General features: G+C 37.9%; 1 protein-coding gene across 1 annotated transcript in view; it reads right to left on the bottom strand.

Moving 5' to 3' along the window:
- Nucleotides 1-4,791: 4,791 nt before the first annotated feature.
- LOC140236595 (E3 ubiquitin-protein ligase TRIM9-like) overlaps nt 4,792-22,166 on the bottom strand; it is a 73,486-nt gene continuing 56,111 nt past the window's right edge. The window contains exons 5-9 of the mRNA XM_072316521.1: nt 21,936-22,092; nt 19,524-19,541; nt 13,899-14,038; nt 13,375-13,513; nt 4,792-6,154 (exon numbers count right to left, since the gene is read on the bottom strand). Of these exons, the coding sequence (XP_072172622.1) occupies nt 5,643-6,154; nt 13,375-13,513; nt 13,899-14,038; nt 19,524-19,541; nt 21,936-22,092 (966 nt within the window). The 3' untranslated portion in view covers nt 4,792-5,642. The remainder of the gene's footprint in view (nt 6,155-13,374; nt 13,514-13,898; nt 14,039-19,523; nt 19,542-21,935; nt 22,093-22,166) is intronic.

Here is a 22,166-nt window from a genome sequence, read left to right as displayed (position 1 = left end):
AGTGGTGAGGGGAATTGAACAAAAAAAATATATGTGGATTCGTTGATATTGAGAAAACAGTGCAAGAATTCCACACTTTTTATAAAATAAACAGTACTTATTCCATGAACTTCTAACATTTCTATGTTGAGGGCTGTATTAGTCCCCTCCCTTCTGAAAGAGGTAAGTGTTCTTTTTTTTATGTAATGAAAATTCCAAACATTACAATCACATGCCTGAAATTCTGTCTCGAAAATATCTTTAACAGAAACATGTGGAGTGAAAATAGTACATTAAAATTTCTGAATGAAAATTTTTATGGATAATTGAGTATGTCATCTCGTGCATTAAATCTTTAATACTCATTATACATTTACAGAAAATCTTGGCTTCTCCACACAGAAGTATCTGACTCATCTATTCACAACACAGCAATAACACAAAAATAACACACAGGCACATGGAGCAGATTTATGTACACACAATCGTTTGTATTTTGTGAATTTTATGAGTGCAAGGCAAGAGAGAAAATAATAATGATCTAATTCAGCTAAAATTTTTGAATATCATCACAGTGTGCACTACTGGACAGACCTATAAACAAAGTGTTTGTTGACAAAGTAAAAGCATCATATAGATACTGCACTACACTAGCAACCTGCAATAAATGGTTTAGTTGTGTATCTTTGACACATGATCAATGCTTCCAGAGAGATTTTCTGAAATTGTCGGTGAATGACAGCAACCTGGAATTGGACATTTCTCAAATAATATCTACTTCAATAAGTAAAAGATAGCCTGGCACATCTAAGACTGAGTGAATATAGAGAAATAGACCACCATATTGGATGGCCAAACCAAGACACCACTCCTGGCTGTCATTGCTAAGACTAAAACTGTTTGTTGCAGTGATTTAATTGTTCTTGTAATGAAACCAACCAAAAAGTACATTCAAGTTAAGACTTGGACAGACGCTACTGTGTATTTCAGCAAAACAATCTCCATTGACTGTTAAAAGACTTGAATACATTTTAGCAAATAAATAACATATTTATATTAGATAATTTGAATACTTTACAAAAAATGATTTACATAGTTTAATGACAAGTCAGCTTATCTTACAGCATTGAATCTTGGTAGAAAATGAGGTAAGATACTCCAAGGATGACACAAGACTGGTAACCATGTAGAATTCATGAAGATAAAACTCTTCAGAAAAATACAAAGTAAGAGCACCTCATTAAGTGTAGGGTAACATCAAACATAACGTACCCTTTACATCCAAAAAGAAAGAAAAAAAGAAACACATTCTTTTCTGCACACTGAGTTCACATTGAAGATTTGCACAACAAGAACAATTTCAAATCCCCACCACTAAATATAAAAATGAGCAAAAACTGACCAGGTTATAACATTACTATCAAGTCTTATCACTACATCTGGAACCCTGTTTGGAGATTAGATTCTGCATAAACTTGCTTTGTGCACTTATATATGAACTTGGGCATAAAAAGTTGATGGTCATTTAAAAAGGATCCTCTTTTTTCTTTCAAAAGATAAATGGCTGTATACATGTTGCACAATTTATATCAACTTAATAGCTTTGAAGACAAATTATAATAAAGGGAGAACAACTAACTCTACATAAGCAAGTAATTATTCAGTTAAGCACTTGATTCATTAACAATAAACCTTCTGAGAAACACAGGTTTTCAAAGCACACATAAGTTTGATCATATTTCAAAAAAAATGGCACCCCGCTGATAGTGGTAGGCAGAGTTTCTGTGACCTTGGGTAGCATCATATTTCAAAATCAAAACTCTACCAGTGCTTAGTGGACTGTGCTTAAAAACAAACAAACAAACAAAAAACAACAAAAAACTCATTCTTGACAAACACAGAATCTGTTCAAGGGATATTAAATAATCTTTACAAACATATAATCACACACATAATCAAATGGCAAGTGCTTGCAGGAAACCAGTAAATCCAGTGAAACACAGGGGGATGAGAGAAATAAACAGTATCTGGTAGAATGATATAAAAACATGAAACAGACTTTCAACATAGAGGAGAGACTCAAGACATGTTGTCTGCAAATCGGGAAACACAAAAATGTAGCTTACACAACCTTCTAGTGCAACCTCTGAATCTCACAGTCAACCCACTCTCTAAATATTCTTTCCATTGCACATACACATCTTTTTGCAAAATAATGTACTCTTTTCATAGTTTTTCTTTTCCTCTGTAGAACTTACCATCCAACAGCACACAAAGCATACCGGTACTCATTAATGTTGTGTCCAATGGCAGAACTCATGGCAATGTAACATGTAATGACAGCTTTGCTTTAATGGCAGCAGCCTATTTCACAAGCCTTCTTGAAGTATTATTTGTATTAATAAATGTCTTGATTGAAACTGTACCCAGATTGATTGTAGGAAAAAAAAAACAATTTTGAAATTCATATTTTTCCATCAGTGAATGTATATAGATACTTTGGGTAAAACAAATTGCGAATAAGTGATTTCTAATAAAGCAGCGCAGCAGTTTACAATAACAACATTACTTGAATGCCATAGTGTTATCACATGATACTCTTTTTTTTTTCAAACAGACAATAAATCCATTCGTATTTGCATTTTCAAAGTTAACTATTCAAGTGATCTACAAAATATTAACTTCCTCTTCAAATAGTAGCAGATAATGTAATTAACTGGTTCAATTCTGCCAAATGCTGCATTGGCTTTGCTTCATATATATGCCTTTAGCTCAAATATTCCAAACTTATGCCAATACATCTATGTACACTCAGTTACAAAATAGAACCACCTTTTATCTCAGACTGCACAACAATGAATGCAACAGTATGTGACACACGAAACTGCTCATCTATAGCATCTCAACATTGCCAAAAGATACATGCACAGTGAAATTGCAGAAAATAAGTCAGCTAGCCACAGTCAATGACTCCTGCTAAACTTCCATTTTGGCAGTCCATTTAATCTGATCTCTTTGCAAGAAAAAAAAAAATATGTACATCATTTGATGGTTACCTACTTCATCAATGCCAGTCTCAAACTATATATCGTCCATATACTTTCCATTTTACAACTGTTGTGCTGTATCTTCCATTCCAATTACAACAACAAAATAATCTATAGCAGTAATTGTTATAGTTGTTTTAGATATTACAAATGTCGCCAAGAAGACTTACTGTAAAACCAGAAAGATTCACGAACTGGAGCTCACAGCCTTTGTTTGTTTCATGAAACTTTTGTGAATTGCTGACCATAAAAATATTATCACTAGTACATGTATAGTGTAGAGCATTGTAATGGCATTCAATGCATTGTGTAGACAAAAACTTCTGCATGCATTTTACTTTCATAAATCTTGGCTTGCAAAATTCATTCAAAATCCATGCATGCAACAATTTTTGGTTTTACAGTACATTGCATTACTTCAATCATCTATGACAAGGCGTTGTCATTTTGCTGGCACAAATATTTCTGTTGGTGCATGTTTCAATGATGATATCACCATATTGTTCCTTGATGGCACTGGCATCGATAAAAGTTGATTTACTTGGACAAACTATTTTACTTCAAATACTTCATCGTCTTTGTTATGTTACTTTGGAATCAATTCTAATTCTTACTTTTGGCAACAACAATTTTTTTTTGAAAGACACAAAGTGTATTTTACAGAAGCCAGTTTGCCATGTATTTTACAATATGGGCCGTTAAATATGTGTTTCAACTTTATAATTTTCTTTTACAGAATATGAAACCAGTCCAAATACTTCCTTGACATTTCTAGTTACTTTCCCTTGAAAGGGGTTTCATAAATCAGTACTTCAACTTTCTGTGAACCAACCTTGCTCCAACATAGGAAAATATGAATGTTACCAAATGATAATTAATTATTTGATATTGTGTAATTGTTTCTCTTTTCTTCTATCTTTTTTTTCAAAATAGTTGCATGATTTCACTAAAAAGAAATAGGACATATGAAGTTGGTCTGGAGTAGTTAAAGAATGCGAACAATTCATCGATACGTGTTCTTTTAATGCACTCTCACTGTAAGCATAGTCTATGTGAAAATAGGCCACAAACCTCCTTTAAAAGTACATGAGAGCAAAAATTACTTGGATGTATAGCAGGCAGAGAAGAAATATAAATATAACTTCACTAAATGTCCTATTTTTCTTCTTACAATTACAGCATAAATTAGTATAAAGTGCATATATAATCATTTTTAAATATCTTTTTATTTTCACATCAAATAGTCTACATTTACCCTTGAAATGAAATAAAGAGGGAGGGACAGAGAGAGAGAGAGAGAAGGGTGATAGAAATGAAATAGCTGAAAAATCAACAACAGAAAAAAAAAACCTAACTTTTCCTGAAAGTTCTGTTCACACTTGGTCTGTTAAAAAAAAAAAAAAAAAAATAGCTACCAGTATCTAGTACTTGCATTAATGTACTTTGTGGAATTCAAACCTTACCAAATGATATTTGAGTATACATGATTGCTAACATGCTCAATACTGCTTGTTTAAAACCTTTGTAACACAAATCTTTGTAAATTTTGAGTAAAACATTGAGGGATATACAAGCAATACCATCTCGGTTCTTCTATGTAAGACATTCATTAATTGATTAAATGACGTTCATTTAATGGTATTATTGAGATCTTTGGTTGTGAATCTTTGGTCTGTTAAGGGAGAATTAACTTTCATGTCTTTAATTTTATGGAACAGTTTAATAACTTTCCTGGACACAAACAGACCATCATGATTCTACTAAATGTAGTATTTAGAAGCTGCTGCAGAGAGAGCACTTGGTAATTGCACCTTCCTTATTCTGATACAAATCAAAACATCCTAAACTTTCAATCTGCCCTATGTAATTCTTGCAGGAAAATATCCAGTTGCTTGCAATTTAATCTCATTTTTATACACATGTAACAAACAGTTAACACACTGCATTTGCTAGATTCCACACAGGAAGAGCACTCTGTGTTGTGCAAAAATATTTCTTCACATTGACAAAGTGGAAATGATCACATGACAGTAATTACATGACAGTGATCACATGACAGTGATCACATGACCTGCAACAGTCTATTCGCTGTCACATTAACAATGAAAATAAAACTGCACTCTAGGAACACCAGCATCCCAGTGTTATATCTGTGCATGACTTTGATGATACATTACACCAAGCAAAGGGTTTCTATAGGAAAAACATACGTGTAGTGTTTGAGAATTTACTTAGCTAATGATTCTGTAAACTGCCACATACCAGAACATGTATCATGCGACACGCTTGGAAAGGCCACAGGCTGAATCAAGAAAAAAGAAAAGAAAGAAAGCAAACATCTCCGGAAGAAATTTTGTTTGATGTTTTGGAGGTGTTCCTGTCTAACGCAAATGTGATATTTAAACCAGATGTCTACATTCCCAGAGTTTGCAGTCTTGCACTGTTCCCTTGACGAGGAAATGAAGACCAAAAAACTGTTCTATTCTTTCGAAGGATGTGACATGCATTATCTATACCTTGCTTCATTTACAGATTGTATGTCTACACAGCTGAGCTTTCCTTGTGTTGATACTGCATCTACACTGTAGACACCATTTTGTTCAAGTCTTTGCAGACTCAGTCAAAGTCTGTGGGTACCTCCAGCCCCGGATGAACGGTGATCTGTACATTGTGGTTCAGGCTGAAGGCGGGGAAGAAGACTCCCTTCATGTCCTTGAATGCTACGGGACCCTGGGGCTTGTCGTTGACGTAGAAGCACAGGACGCGCTTCTCCAGGTCGAGGAGCACGCCCACCACGGATCCGACCCCGATGCCGCCCTCGCAGCGATCGGAGTGGGCGTTGTTGTGGATGAACCAGCTGCGGTTGCTGTCGATGTACATCGACCACGACTTCTCGTCCTTGCCCAGCATGGCATCCTTGCAAGTGTCTAGTCGGGCCACGCCGAAAGCAGGGTCGGGGTGCTTGTCGTATCGGTCAATGGTCACCTCCCAGTAGTGGACACCCTTGGAGAAACCCACGTTGCCCAGGACGACGCGGTCATCTTGGTTGTTGCAAGAAAGTGTCATGTTCTCATTGTTGAAGATTATGTCAGGGTGAGCTGTTCTTGGATCCGGATGAAACCAAGCCACTGTGCAACGAGAATTGATACAAAAAAAAAAAAAGAGATATCTGTTACAATACATCATATGTCTCAATATCATATCATATTACAGATTCCAACTCTCCTGCTTTTTGCGAGGGAGCTCCCCCTTTCTAGCCATTTTCTCAAAATCTCCAGCTCTCCCACTCAGGTTTGAACTTCTCCCGTTTCACCGGTATGTCTCCCACTTAAGATGCATTTTCTCATTTGAAGATTTAGCTGTCTCCTACCCAACATTACTTTTGTCAGATATGTTTAAAAATAAGGCTAAGATAGCATCAGAAGGCATCTACAACCCTAGAGCTTCCACAGCCCCCCACCCACAAGGGATGTTACACTCCACGCCTGTGATGTGTGCTACATACAAACAATACTGTGCTCACATTCGCACAATCAAAATCTTCCAATTGCTTGAATGCTCAAGTGGGAGAACCTCCCATTTAAAGGGACTGTTTACGATTGGGAGCAGTGATTTCAAACGTGTTCGAGTTATCACACTTGATGCACATGCGTAGGTCAGTTGTATAAAAAAAAAAATGGGTTAATACCTGAAATGATTACTAGTATTTCCAAACAGCAAGTTTTTCATGTGGCTTCATTTTTATACACTTTAACCTAGCTTTCACCTACTGAGGATGCTTAATTTGCACCATTGTAGTGAAGCATCAATGGCGGAGATTACGGTGACCTTCCAACCAATCCCACAGAAAAAAGGCTCAAGAGTGATTGATGGGAACTTGGAAAGAGGCAAAACCTCCCCTCCTTGCCCTGAAATTCAAAACTGCAGAATCCATTGAAGTCTTCCTTTATGGTCATGTGAATGAACAGTGATTCAAATCTGCATTCAAATTGCATTCGTGTTTGTAATTCAGCATTCAATTGAAGCACTCTCAGTATGTGTAAAAGCACGGTAAGAGACATTAATAGCATGTATGAACACACAGCTTTAAAAAAAACACAAAAAACTAAAAACACTGTTAAAGTGGCTTGTTTGATTCAGCATAACACTTGATTTTCTTGAAGTTATGAATGCATCATTTGATGAATGTGAACTTCTGCCAATGCAGAAAGCAAACATTTTGGGCATAGGTACGTAATGTAACGTGAAGTGACGTACTTACAAGCAACATGGCCTTGGCTTGTTTGTTTACTTCCAACACTTACATTACACTGCTTTATTTGTGGAGGAAACAGCTGTTTAAATATGCGTGCCCAGCCTTGGACCCTGATGATAACTTCTACAACGTTAACATGTCGATGAGAAATTTGTAATTCTGTCCACGCTACTTTGCAATTCTCATCCATGTGAATCAAACAAATTGGTCATAATTGGCATGGGGCTATTTCAATCTCCTTTCCTCTATGAAACTGGAGCGACTTGGTTACCATGGTAATGACCCAGTAAAAACTGGAAGATGCCTTCAGGGGCACCATCTGGGTTTGGAAGGGGGAAAAACGGCGAAATACTTGATAAATGAAGGTAGAACGTTAATGGTTGACCACGCAGAATTAAGGAGAGTCACTAAGGAGAGTCACGCTGAATACGACCTGATCCCTGCTTGCTTGCTCCCCCACCCACCCCCCCCCCCTTTCTTATAACACCCATGGTATCCCCTGCCCTATTACACAAAGAACACAAATGCCTCAGATGAAAGAGCCACATCCTTCTTAATCTAATCTTCTTGGCAGGAGAACAAAATGGGTTTTACCATAGTTACTCCACTCTCAGGCCTAAGCGCTGACTTATCTTGTGTACAGCCATTACCTGCTCAAAATTTAATGGTAGACTCAGTAAAGTAAATATGAGGCAAAACACCTCTTATTAGTAATATGGCTTCTAAATACCTTAAGTCCTCCACTTCTTTGCATAACAACACCATACCATTTAAACTTGCTGAATCTTTGTTATTTTCCTTTAAAAAAAATTATAGCGATAGTTGAGATAAACTAAGAAATATAGAATGTAATGAGGATATGATCAACTCCCAAATAAACAAACAAACAAACAAACAAACAAACAAACAAACAAACAAGGTGTTAATCTTCAGCAAGTAGAAAACAGATACCAGGTCAATTCTATGTATTGCCATAAAAAAAAGAAAAATGTCAACTTTAAGATAAAAACATAGATTTTATTTCAGAAACTGCAGACTTTTTGTGTATCTTTTGATTCTACTGTAAATTTCATGCATATATATCTATCTTTATGATTTCATATCTACAGGCATATAGCTTGAAATTGCTGGTATTCCACAAAGGCCCGAGTGAAAATATGTTTGCATGCAGTGTTCGTTTCTTGCACTGCGCCTAAGAACACAGAGATAGTCTACTAGCTATGACACTATCACTGTAAATAAAGATGAACAGCAGAAATCATCTCATCAACTGTCAACGCATGATCAGTTTTATCATTACTCAAAATATGGGAAATATGAAGTGAGCCCTCTTTGGGTATTAATTGAATACAATCCGAAGGATTTATGCGCAGCCTAGCAACTGATGAATGAGGTGGCTGCCAACAAGTCTCTTCATGGCAAAGCCATTATGATTACCTGCATGAATTTCATATTAATGAACATCCATGAGGTGGATTAACTTCTTTTGGTAAATATTAACTAATGGTCTGCCCAAATCTTTCAAACTGCTTGCTGAGTTACCACTTCAAACATTTTGACAATGCTGGCATTGGTCAGATGACAGTTATTGTGAGGTTTTGCTGCCACATACTGTAAAACATGATATATTCGCGGCATGAATTTTTTGCGAATTAGAGTCGACGGCCTTTTTTGCGGCATAAAATTTTCACGAACCGACACTGGCATTCAATGCATACAGTGTAGACAAGAACTTTCGCATGCATTTTAATTTTGCGAATCTTGGTGCTTGCGATGCACGCGAACATTCCTCGTTTTACAATATTCACATACAACAGACATGTATGCAACTGGATTCGTTGAATAAACTCTGTCAATTTCTTTGTATGCCTTTTCTGAAATTTCTGTCATTTCAATATTCCTTTCCCCCCCCCCCCCCCCCATGAACACTACTGGTGGCTAACAAATGATGTCACAATACTGATGCCATAACTATGGCAGATCTGTTTTGAAAAGCTCTCCTAAACTTAATCGAATTTGGCTCAAAAATAAAATGGAGCACTTAAAACAGCATGCACACAGGAATCCAATACCATGAGCAATTTACTGATCAATTTTTCTTTTTAAAGATTGAGGGAGCTGTAGCCTTAAGACATGGGGGACTGTGTCTTTCTAAGATGTAGCTCCAGCAAATCTTGTTGTCCGTTACTAATATCATCCATAATCCATCACAGCTGCCTGCCCCCGAATGCAACAGAAGATGCAGATTACAGCGACAAGCTCAGAAAAGAGGAATGGATCTGGATATATATATACCTCAGGCAAAGTTTATAGAAATCCAGTTACTACATTTAAACAAATCTCTCTTGAGGATTTCTCACAAAAGCCAGGCGGCAGAATATCAAAGAAAAAGTAGAGCAAAGTTTCCTTTTATATGACAGTGGTTCCTTTGAAGACAGTGTTATAGAATGCATTACCGGTAGTTTTGTTTTATCAAAATTTCTACGCTAGAATTTCTGTCAAAGAGGTAAGATATGGTATGATAAAAAAAAGAGAGAAAAACTTGGTCTTCCTCAAGAAGATATATTCCTACATATTCTGATTTTTATGTAAGATACATTTAGAGCACATTTCTCTGTAATGAAGATTTGGGCATTAACAAGAGTGGTTGATTTCTCTGAACCTTCCACTCATACCTAACAATTAATAGTTCAACAGAATCATAATAACTAGGACAGAAAAGAAAACATAAATTGCATCCCGAAGTGCATACCCCTTAAAGATATATTATAGTTCATACTACCAAAAACAATTAGATAGTTCAGACTATGTTAAATCCATGAATTCTCTTCTAAACCATATTGTAACAATATCGCCAACAATCAACATGTTCAACTTTGTTTTGTAAACTTAGATCATCACTGAATATTGTGCAACAGTGAGGAAATCAATGCAGCATAAAAATTGGCAATTCTTCCTCGTCAACCCTTTTGCTTCTAATATCTCTTTCTACTCATCCACAGCCACCAACATCTACCAATCAAACTCAGGGAGATCTCTGAACATGCATCTCAGCGGGCAAAAATAATTCCTAAATCGAGGAGATATCTCTTTTTTTAATATATATTCCCTTGTCAGGGACAAGCAGAGATGCTGAAATTTTCAGGAAACCTCCTGCCAAAGAATCAGGGGGAATTTGTGGCTCTATATTCCTACTCACGCTGATTGACAACCTGAATGTGTTAGTCTGCGCTGGAAGACTAACATACAGATAGCAAAGAGGGGGTGGGGGAGGGGGAGGTAATCCTTCAAGGGTCATAACAGGCATTAGGAGGGGAGAGAAAAATTGAAAGGGCCATTCTTAATAACCGCTGAGAAGCGAGGGGGCTAAATTGGGAGGGTAAACAAGGCGCTGCAGGCAGTATTCTACAGTCATATAAGAAATACTTCTTCTGGCCGGCTCTCGGTAATGAGATTTCACAGCCCTTTTTGGAGCAGAGATGTCTACACTAAGAGGGCATAAAAGACGGATGTCTCGGTGGCGTGAAAGACAGGGAATTACTGATTTGAAAAGCACTGCCCCCTCGCTTGACGGTTTCTCTACGTTGTCCCACAAAACACCTCAAATATCATTAAATCACTGACAAGCTCCGAGTGAATTGTATGACTTCGTATGAATAGACTACCTCTTTTCAAGTCAAAGTCGACCGATGTTTTGATTAATTCAGTGTTGCCACGCACAAAGGCTGGCTTCAGTTTGCAGAGGTAGTGTATTCCTTAAAAGAACTTAAAGGGAAAAATCATGCATGAAGTGACAAAGAAAAAAATGGAGCAAATGTGCAAGGAGATGGTATGGCATCTTTGTTTCACATTAATCTAGATATCAAGATGTCAGGTAAGACCACACAACTGCAATGTTAAACCCTTCACTGGCTAGTTATTTGTGCTGGGACCATGTTTGTAAACTTTGATGGATGACAGTACTAATCTGCCTATATTTTAATATACTGAAAAAAAAAAAAAAACATGTTCACTTGTTCTTCCTTTTGTGTCACTACCACTGTAGCACCCCCCCCCCCCCAAAAAAAAAAAATGCAAACATTTCCACCCCATCAAATAATCCACATTCATTGTACATTATCAAATTAATCATTTGATGGGTATCTGCTTGAACAAATTGTTGAAATAATTGGAGTACAATAACTGGATATGGGTAAAAAATACTTTCATATGTCATGACAGTGAGTATTGAACTTAACCCTCTCAAAAAAATGGTATGAAACCAGGGGAGTCTAATAAAAATAAAATGTACTTCAACAGGAAAACAGTCAATGAAATGTAAAATGGACAGCTAATTTTTTCCCCAATATGGGAAGAGTTGTTTGCTGATTATACATGCAATGTTATTCTGATGCTTTAGGAAAAGTATTATCTATACTATTACCAAGAAATGATGTATGGTGGTAAATGTCTTGTGTCAAATACTCTAGTTTTATGAATGACATCTAGATCTCATGAATGAAAGGAAAACCTTCACATAAGAACAAGGGTAAATATAAAACAAACTGTACAAATTTTTCAAGCAACATCATAGGTTGGAGTATCTCACCAGCACATGGTGAAATACAGAAAGATAATGAAACAATGCCTCGTATATGGAGAGACATCAGATAAGGGAAAAGAAAAGAAAAACACAGATACTAAGGAAGGCAGATGAATAGATAGACAGATAGGTAGGTAGATAGATAAACAAATGCACGGATAGATTGGTTGGTGAATGGATAGACAGATAGATGGATGAAAACGTAACAGATAGATAGATAGATACATATATAGAGGGAGACAGACAGAAAAATAGATAGCTATATGACTGAACAGATACAGATGACCAGATACATTGACAGAAAGATATACTTTCATGAATAGACATAGGTAAAGGAATAGAAAGATGGATAGATAGATGGACACACAGATAGATAGATAGAGAGACAGATAGATAGATGGATAGATAGATATATAGATAGATGGAGATAGATAGATAGAATAGATAGGATAGATAGATAGATAGATAGATAGATAGATAGATAGATAGGATAGATAGATAGATAGATAGATGGATAGATAGATGGATAGATAGATGGATAGATAAATAGATTGATAGATAGTAAGATAAAGATATACAGAGGGAAACATGGTTTGCATAAGATAGAGAGATATCATTGCACTGAATATTCCACTCAGACTGCACTCCGATGTAGGTATGATGGACTATAAAAGATATCAGTCTATGGATGATTGTATGTTACACATGTTTTATGATGGATTAATCAACCCCAGATCCGGATGTTTGTATAGTTTTAGACTTCATTTCTGAGTGACAAGGCCTTACCCATACAGTCTGCTGAATTGTACCAACTGACTCCTGAGGGGTGAAACAAACACATTCTAAGAAACACACAACACTATAATAGAGAGCACAGAATGGTATTATTATATTTTTCTGCTTCTGGATTGTATAATTGACTTTGTTCTCCTTGTTAAACTGCAGAGTAACTTGTAACATTTTTACCAATCACACTGCCCCACACAGCATGGGGTATGTTGTGTGCTAGGATCACAGCAACTGGATCACCTGGATGTTGTTCTGTGCATACAGGTACTACTTCCTGTACTTAACCATGTGTCGGCAAGGGAATTCACTATCTCTACATTGTGTGTGTGTGTGTGTGTGTGTGTGTGTATGTGTGCATATGTGTGTTGTTTGTTTGTTTTATTTTCACTGTTACAGATCAACATATACAATACAGTAGGATAAATGTTTTCCATAAAGAGTTAAGGGGGGTAACAAATATATAGAGGTAGGCCATCTCTAGTAGTGACAATGACTGTCACTTCTGGGCCCCATTTCATAAAAAGTTGATATGATAGCAACTCTTGCTGGAATGGCAATTGTCATAGTAACTACAAGAATCCAGCTTCCTGATTGGCTGTTGCTATTGGAAGTTGTCATAACAGCAAGAGTTGCCATCCAAACATCTTTTATGAAATGGGGCCCAGGTCCTCCATGGGGCCCTGTGTGTAACTATACTGGATCATTCCAAGTGTGCTTCTTACCCTCTGCAGTTTGTAGACAGATGGTCTCGCTGTAATCTCCCTCCCCGGCGTGGTTGTAGGCCTTGACGCGGGCGTGGTAGGTGCTGTCAAAGTGAAGACCGTCTACCGTACACATGGTTTCCCTCCCACAGTACACCTCCTGTAAGATGAGTGTCATTCACAGAATGGAATCGAGTTCAAATCTTAGGTGGCACCTAATGCATATGGTGGTTGCTTTCAGGCATGTTATACCCCTTTACAAAGAATCAAATTCACAAATAGTTTTTATTGTTGCAATTTTTGTCTTTGCAAAACATTTTTTGCACATGTTTGAAATTTTTCTGTGACAAGAAAGACTGTTTGTGACAATGAAAACTATTTTGAATTTGATTGCAACTGTTTACAGTTGGAATTTGATTGCAGCTGTTTAAGAAATAGATTGCAACTGTTTACAAACCCTGATGAAACCTAAAATTTGCTACACTCGCAAACATTAGTTGCACAGTAAGATACCCCCACTAGGGACCCCCCCATACCATACTCACCCTGAACTCGCCATTATTGCCATCATCCAGCTCCAGTACGTAGCCCTCCACCCAGCTGGAGAGATGAGCTTGCCAGGCTATCGTCACGCTGTTGTTCTCTGCGCTGCAGTCCGACGGGATGATGGATGGTGCTTCGGGAGCTGCAACCGAATGAAATGTGACCATTTCTGTCAAATTTATATTACATGGGATCTGACTCTTTACTGCTGATATTCATATAGAAGTTCTAATAAAATGTCAGTTGATATCTAACACATTGATACTATGATCAATTTCTACCACATGTTGATGTGAAAACTGGTATTATTGTAGACAAAACAGGAATATGGGTACATTTCAATAAAGCCATTTTCTTCATCTTTGTTCTTTTCCTGTTTTTAATGTAAGTGACATTTCAGAACAATTTCTGTGAAATCTCTAAGTACCTTTGATGAATATTCCCGCAGCCAAGTTTAAATTATGTTGCCACAATCTGCTTTTACACGTATCCTGACTGGAACATTGCAAAATCTTACTGAGATCGCAATGAGTTTCAGGATTCTGGTTGAGAAGTAGTGAGATGCATTTATTGGGCTCTAATGTCAATACATGTTGGTGAAATTCTTTTTGGGAAAAACAAATGTGAGATGTGAGATCATTGAAATTTCTCACAAATTGAATGCAGAAATATGCCAATCCAACTAAGAAAAAAACAATGTTTTTAATATTCATGAAATGACTGCAAAAGTTAACCAGGCCAGATGCAAAATATCAACTACAGCAGTCGTATCAGAGGTACATTGAACAAGCAGCGTTTCAAAAAGGGCTTAAAGACAAAGTCCTTTCTAAAGTGTTTCATCAAGATGGAGGTGTCAATGTGTAATAATCCTGAAACAATAAATGAATTTCTAAGTTATTGTTAAATATAAAACCTATAATTTGTAGGATGATCTTGTTTGTTAAGTAAGCTATCAAATGTAATCATCATTATTTTGTGAACAGCTAGGGTGGCTCTTCAAGTTTTCAAAAAGCTGAAAGTCTCCCCAAGAAATGTCTATTTCCCACATCAGGTTACTTATGGATACATGGGGGGGGGGGGGGTTGTTAATGACACTCATAGCAACAACAACAACAACAACAGAGCAAGATTTACATTTTGAAAGACACAAAGTCACATACTCTGACACTTAATCCACATGTCACAAGTACAAAAATGATAAGAGAAAGTGGGGTGAACATTATTCACACTTCCACAAACACACATACAGATACAGCATAACGTGATATTGTGAGCATCTACCAACTTTCTGAGCATATTGTTTTATTTTGTTTTTAATACTTATACTGTGTACATTAAGGGGTTAGAACCAGACATTCTCAAAGGGTGGACAGAAAACACTGCATCAGTAGTAAACTCGTTGGAACACAACACTTCCACATCAATGAGAAAAGATTGTCCAAGGTAGTATTTCATAAAGTCATGTATGAGCAAGCATACTTTGCAGTTTGTGTTTGTTGTTGCTCCTGCTATTCTTCTCTTTTTCTTCCTCCTGCTCCTCCTTCTCTTCCCCTCTGCTTCCTCTTTGCTTCTACTTTTCCTTCTTTTTCTTGTTTTTTCTCGTTTATTTCTGAGAGCATGTTTGGTATCTTCCTGGAGCACAGATGTGGACGGGGGTATGATTGTTTGCGACACGACCCCAGGAAGCAATAATGAGGGGCTGGCAGCTTAGGCTGCATGCATGCAACACTGTTTCAAGAGGATGCCATTGATCTAAAGCTTATAGAAACCTGATGATGTCACAAATGCATGACCTCAGGATAGGGAAATGAATAAGTCCTTCAGTATTGATCCAACCTCATGAACATTAACCAGCCATCCAGGTGCTCACAGTAACCTCCAAAACACCTTCGTCAGAGACCTGAAGCATAAATAAAATTGGGCTTGAAGAGGAAGCCCCCTCCCCCCTCCTCAAAAAACAAAAAACAAAACAAAACAAAACAAAACAAAACAAAACACAACAAAGAGGACTAACATTGCTACCTACCAACTGGAAATTGATGAAATGTTAACAAAAGCAAAAAGGAGGGGAAAAACAGGAAAAAAAAAACCCCACCAAGAAATCTTTTGAAATTAAAGCCTTTATCAAATACCTAGGGGATCAACATTTTCATTGCAGTTCTCCCCACAACAAAGGCAAATAATGGTATTTTTTGTACAAGCCATACCTTGTAGCTACTTCTAACAGTATATGACACATTGGAAAGGAGCTAGGCTTGTCGACTTTTTTTCTCTTTCATGTGTGAAAATAAGCCTGTTGAATATCGCGTCATGAGATAAGAGTAAAACATTGTTGTGCAGCACTCGTCGGAAAAACAGGGCAATGTATGACTGGAGAAATGCAGTGAAACTGTAGAAATGCTTGGCAGTGCTGGTCGCAGGCAAAGACATGCGATAGCGGATCGATCACGGACCGGCTCCAGATGACGTGGGATTTATAATCTCTTAAGTTTGGTGGTGTGCTATCATACATGAAAAGTGAGACGAGGAGGGTTACCGCAGGACATCTCAATGCGAACGATCCTCGCGATGGCAAAACACGCGTCCCCGCGGCGGCAGCAACACACACTGTTGCAAAGGCAAAAGCGCTACAGTAAAGACGACACCGAAAAATCTATCGACTCGCGACGGATCGATGTGTCTCATCGTTGTCTTTCACCAATCTTGGAGGCATCTAGTCACCGATACAAGTTGCTCACACAAAAATTTGACAGCGAGGAAAAGGAGACCTTATCACATTACTCGCAGTGTATCTTTTTTTGTCCTTTGCAGAAAAAATGCATGGGCTAAAGGGGGGGGGGGGTTGGGAAAAAGGGGGAGGGGCGGGGTAAGAAGTTAAAGGCAAGATGAGGGATTGTTACAGGTACCCATCCCCTTTGAAAGACTGCGAGATTGCATAGAGGGAGAGCTAGGATTGTCGGAGTCTGAATAACTGCTCGAGGTTTTGGCTCGATCAATATTTTGAATTGGGGAGCGTGCCGTGGAATGGTAATGAAACGGGCCACGTACGCAACATGTTGCTAGAAGCCTAAGGGCTTGGCAGTCAGCATTGCATGTCCTCCTTTCGCCTCGGAAGCACTACTCAGTGACAGGCTTGTACCGAATACCAAACGAGATACCCTTGTAAAGGGTGCTCATCATGTGAATAACGTCAGAGCAACAGGGCGAGGCATCTAACCATCTTGTCGTTTGTAACTGCCACAGCTTATTTTGAAAAATCAAAATTGTCCAGGAAAAATTAAGCCGGTAATGTAAAGATATCAAGATGTAACTAATGACCTTATCACACTACGCTTTCTTTGTGTAATAGTACATTAAAATGCATGTATTTTGTTAATTTAGCATCACACAACCACACACCATTTAACAATACAATTACAATAAATCAATTTAACAGTGACATGCAATTAAAACAGACAGCTAGATATAAGAATACAAAAAGGAACAAAACAAAACCAACATCAAATGTATACTGCCAGTCTGCCACAATATATATCTAACACAGTGAGACATAAACATATGATCCACATACAACACATGATACTGTTACACACTAGATTAATATGTTCTGAGCAACCTGCAGCCCTAGCTCAAGTAAAACATATGAGTCTGATTTTGTTTCTAGTATGCACAAGTTTGCTATACTTCATTCCTTCCTTACACATGGATGATTTGAATGTCTGACTGGTCTTTGATTTTCTGTGTTTTTCACCCATTAAAAACTAGTCCCAATTATACTGGAGAAGGTGCATGCGGGAAAAGTGTGCTAATGCTAAACCAGCTCATCCTTAATGGGTTAAGAAGTTTTCTTGTACTCATTTTTGCCCCACAAAAGGCACCTGATGAACAGTATATTAGCAAGTTTCCTTCTCATCCTTATTAGAGCATCCATGATGACTTTTGACAAGATGCCTTCTTGTCAAAACAACTTTGAGTTAAAGTTTGGAGTGAGGCATTGTGAGGGATCGAGTGAAGGGATGGAAATGGGGGGGGGGGGGGGGGTACAAGGGGGTGTCATCCTTCCACCGTAGATTGACAATTTTCCATTTTGAATGGTGCAATCTGGTGCATACTTCAGTCATGATGTCAACACATAAATCTTGATACATTGGGCTTGGGCATATTGAATGTTTGATATATCAGGAATTTTGGGGACATCACACTTGCTTTCAATTTGAGGTTCAGCATGAAAATTCATTGATCAGACTGAGACAGAGTTGGGTGAAGTGTGTGAGTCTCATGCTGATTGTGTGAAAGTTGGCAGCCCTGCCTTACTGATTTTGATCACTTGGTCAGTCTCTAGCTTTCTCTTCCAAAACAAAGCACCTATGTGAGTTCTGACAGGGTGCCTCCTAGCCTTCTCATCGTTAACAAGGGACCTGTCTGAGCTTCTACAAGTAAAAGTCAGTCTTAACTCAAAATCTCTGCAAGCCCCATACAGGCTGCAGGTCGCTGGTTTCAAACAAAGCAGTACACGGGGACGGACCGACACACACATGCACACACACATGTGAAAACACAGAAATCAGATATATAGAACACACAGGTGAAGGGCAGGTGAGGCAACAAAGGCACACTCTCTGAGGGGGGCTGACATGAAACCCAATCCGAAAAGGAGGGCAGCCTGGAGGAGTGACATTAATGTGGCTGCACTCTTCCCCAATAGAAAGGGGCGTGGCACTTGGTAGGGGGGCCCCTTCTGCACCCCTCAGATAACAATGTGACAAACATGTGTCCTGTTCTTGTTTGCTTCGCTCTTCACTCTGATGGCCTTGTCACAATGGCATGTCAATCAAATGCTAGTGTTCAATTCACACAGGTCCGGATCTCTCTCTATTTAATGGTCTCAGTTTTGTCTTGATTGTGTCTGCTATGTCAAGGGGTGTGTTTACATAAAATTTCTCATTAAACTGATTCCTCAATTCTAATGTTTCGTCCACTGTAAAGCAAAGTTCATATCATATGTATCATTTGGTGTGTTCTCTCTCTCCCTCCCCCCTCCCTCTCTTATTCATTCATTATCCAACTTGAAAAAAAAATCTATTGACTGGTGTTTTGTTTTGTTTTTGTTTTGTTTTGTTTTGTCCTTGTTTTTTTTTTTGGGGGGGGGAGGGGAAGACTAGGCATGCTGGGGTGAGATTGATTTGTCGTGCAACCATTATGCCATTATGACATACTGATGGACACATTTCTCTATATATCTGTTGGCTTTCAAATTAGTCCAAATTTGACCAATGCAAAATGGCTCTGAATGATGACGAATGATGTAGCACAAAAAGCATGGGTTAGGGCGCAGGAAAATCGAGCGAGTATGTATCTGTGAAAATTGAAGTCTGACCTTTGAACTGGCAATATAAAGCCATGCAACATATTTGCTCCAAATCTGTTTCATATTTATAGCATTCAAGCACTAAATATGCGGAGGTGTGCATTTGTCACCACCAAGTATGGATCCTGGGCAAACAGTATAACTAATACAGTTTGACTTTGTTTTTACTTCTTAAGCCATTCACAGCTACACAACAAGAAAAACAGTCATATGAATGATATGACACACAATATGGAGTTGGATGACCATTTTCTCTTACCCTTGTTCATGTCCACTCCTTTTTTAGGGTGATGAGGTGGAATGTAATGAACACAGACATATTGTTTTGGCTGGATAGAAATTGACCTCAAAATACATGCACCCTTGTGGTGAGACTAATATGAAATAAATTATTACAAAGTATTTGCATTGCTACAAGATGTATTTAACTCTAATCAATATTGAATATATTACAAGTATGAGAAAAAAAATTAGAGGACTTCATTTGCAGAAAATATTTGAATATTTCTGCCTCACCAATCCTTTGATCATGTAAAAAAGTTAACACGCAAAAAAATTAGGGAATGACCTCTCCATATATTTCACTATCTACTTATTATCTACTTTCCTGAAAATTATACTACATGTATTTCATCAGGCAACTGGGACACTGTAGCATCTGATAAGAATATTGAAATAGATATGACCCGGACAACCCTTCCCTGTAGTTGTGCGATAAACTTCACAACAACTTGTCAATTCGATGAAAACTTCACCGTCAAGCACTTAAACGCATTTATCTTCGGTCCATTAAAGAGAGGTCCTAAAACTGGCATTCCACAACTTCAGGTGGAGGTTGGTTGCCATGGTAATGCCTGACACTGATTCACCTCTATAAATTAATCACCATCCCATCTTCTTGAAGACTAAATATTTACAACATAGAGGCCCTGCCCAGGGAAACTGTACAGAGTTGGAAGTAACAACCATGGGGCATGGTCAGCATTTGAAGTTTCTACCTATACACACAACATTCTTCAATGGTTACTCTTGCAGGAATGCTATCATTTTTGGAAAAAAAGGAGGGGGGGGCAGGGAAAGGAGTAGTCATAACAGCATGTTTTAAACACTGGTGTAAGAGGGACATTAATTCTAGGGTTTCGCAAGATTTAGAACATGCATGTGTTAAAACTCTTGAAATGAAAATGATTTGACATATGTGACCGTGCATCACAAAACGCCCAAAACAAAAAGTCACATACGTTGATTTTGTGTGAGGACTGAAAATAGGCGAAATGGGTCAACTTAGCCAGTTTTGAGTTTTTTATATTTTCTGCACGGGCAAATCTTCTTCTTTATTGTGCTAAAGTTTGGGATCATAAAACAGACAGGAAATTGTGTTTTTAGCAGTTTTTCTGGAGAACTTTTTTGGGAGAGTACTGTGATAAGGTGTGTCTTAAAGAGTCCCTTTTTCATTTCTTGAAAACCCTTTGCACACTCTTAACTTTAGCTTAGAGTCTGCTCTTTCAGAATCTGAACTTAACAAAAAATCCATGTCTGGCGACTTTGTGTTCGTTTTGTGATGCACGGTCACATATGATCTAGACTGCAGATACTTCAAGTGTCTAATCCACAGCTGAGATAACCTCATGGGTGACTGAAGTGTCTGCATCATATTGATTTTAGTCACACCAACACATTGCCTCTGGCTCAAATGAGAAAGAATCTGTCATTATCTCATCAATAGCAACCTGTTTGTATAAAATGTCAATGGTAGTTTGAGAGTATGGTTGTTTAAGGGTTAATAAGTAACACCCGAGCCAAGGTTTTGTCAATCCCTGTGGCACAAATTTCTGGTGCCGTACAATAATTCAGTGTACAGAGAAATATGATTTTGTTCCTTCAGAGGAAATCATTATTCTGATCAAACACCTCACCACTCTGCACCCTTTTATGCAGAGAGTATATTCAACACTATGGGTAGGATCACTCCCATTTCAAAAAGAGAAGGTGTTCTGCATTAAACTCATTTCTGTTAAGTAACAAGGGGTCTTGGATAGGAAAAAAAAAACAATCTCAACAAACTTAGAATCTGGGATTTGTGCAAGGCAAGACAGGACATGGAAAACTCCACTTGTATATTTCATGAAAACTTTTGAAATGAAAAAAAAAAAGACAATATTACTGATGTAAAGGCAAAGGAGGAATACAAATTAAATTTGACAAATGCCCATCATGGCAATGAAATGAGGACACTAAAGTTCTGGGCATACAACATATAAGGTGCATGGTAAAAATTACTCTTTGCAAACCCAGACATACACGTAGAGTGCATAAACTCATACATGTGAGGAAATTTCATATGAAAACATTCCCTTACCGAATGATGCCTTAATTTGTGCTTGGTCCTAATTTGATGACTATGTAAATGTAGTGTGATGAGGTGAGTTTATAAATTGAGGAATACAGGATACATTATGGCATGCTCTATGTGACTCTAAATGAAATTTTGGTGACAAATATAAGTGTGCTTAAAGGAGGGGTTACAACTTCACTTTGAAAGTGAAAAATCATGTTGACTATAAAAATCTATAAAGGGGTATTGGTATAAATTTTGGTGATTCTATGTAATGTTAAATCAGCTTACACATTCTGGTAAGATGGGACAGGGAAATAAGAAGCAAATTCTCACGTTTCATCTCTTTAAAGTTGAGCCTCTCTATGGCCTGGACAGCGGGGGCGCTGTCCAGCGTCAGATCAAACTCCGGGGCCACACGAGCTTGGAGAAGCAGCTCCTTGTCCCATGATTCCTCTGACATCTGGGCTCGCTGGACCAACGCTTCTGACACCTAGGAAGGAAATAACAAGTACAGTGACCTTGAACTTGACCGTTACATTGTCACAACTTTCATTTCATGTCCAT

Source organism: Diadema setosum, chromosome 1, assembly GCF_964275005.1.
Source record: "Diadema setosum chromosome 1, eeDiaSeto1, whole genome shotgun sequence".
Taxonomy (NCBI): Eukaryota; Metazoa; Echinodermata; class Echinoidea; order Diadematoida; family Diadematidae; genus Diadema; species Diadema setosum.
Note: the sequence above shows the minus strand (reverse complement) of the source record. Positions and strands in the feature narration are given on the sequence as shown.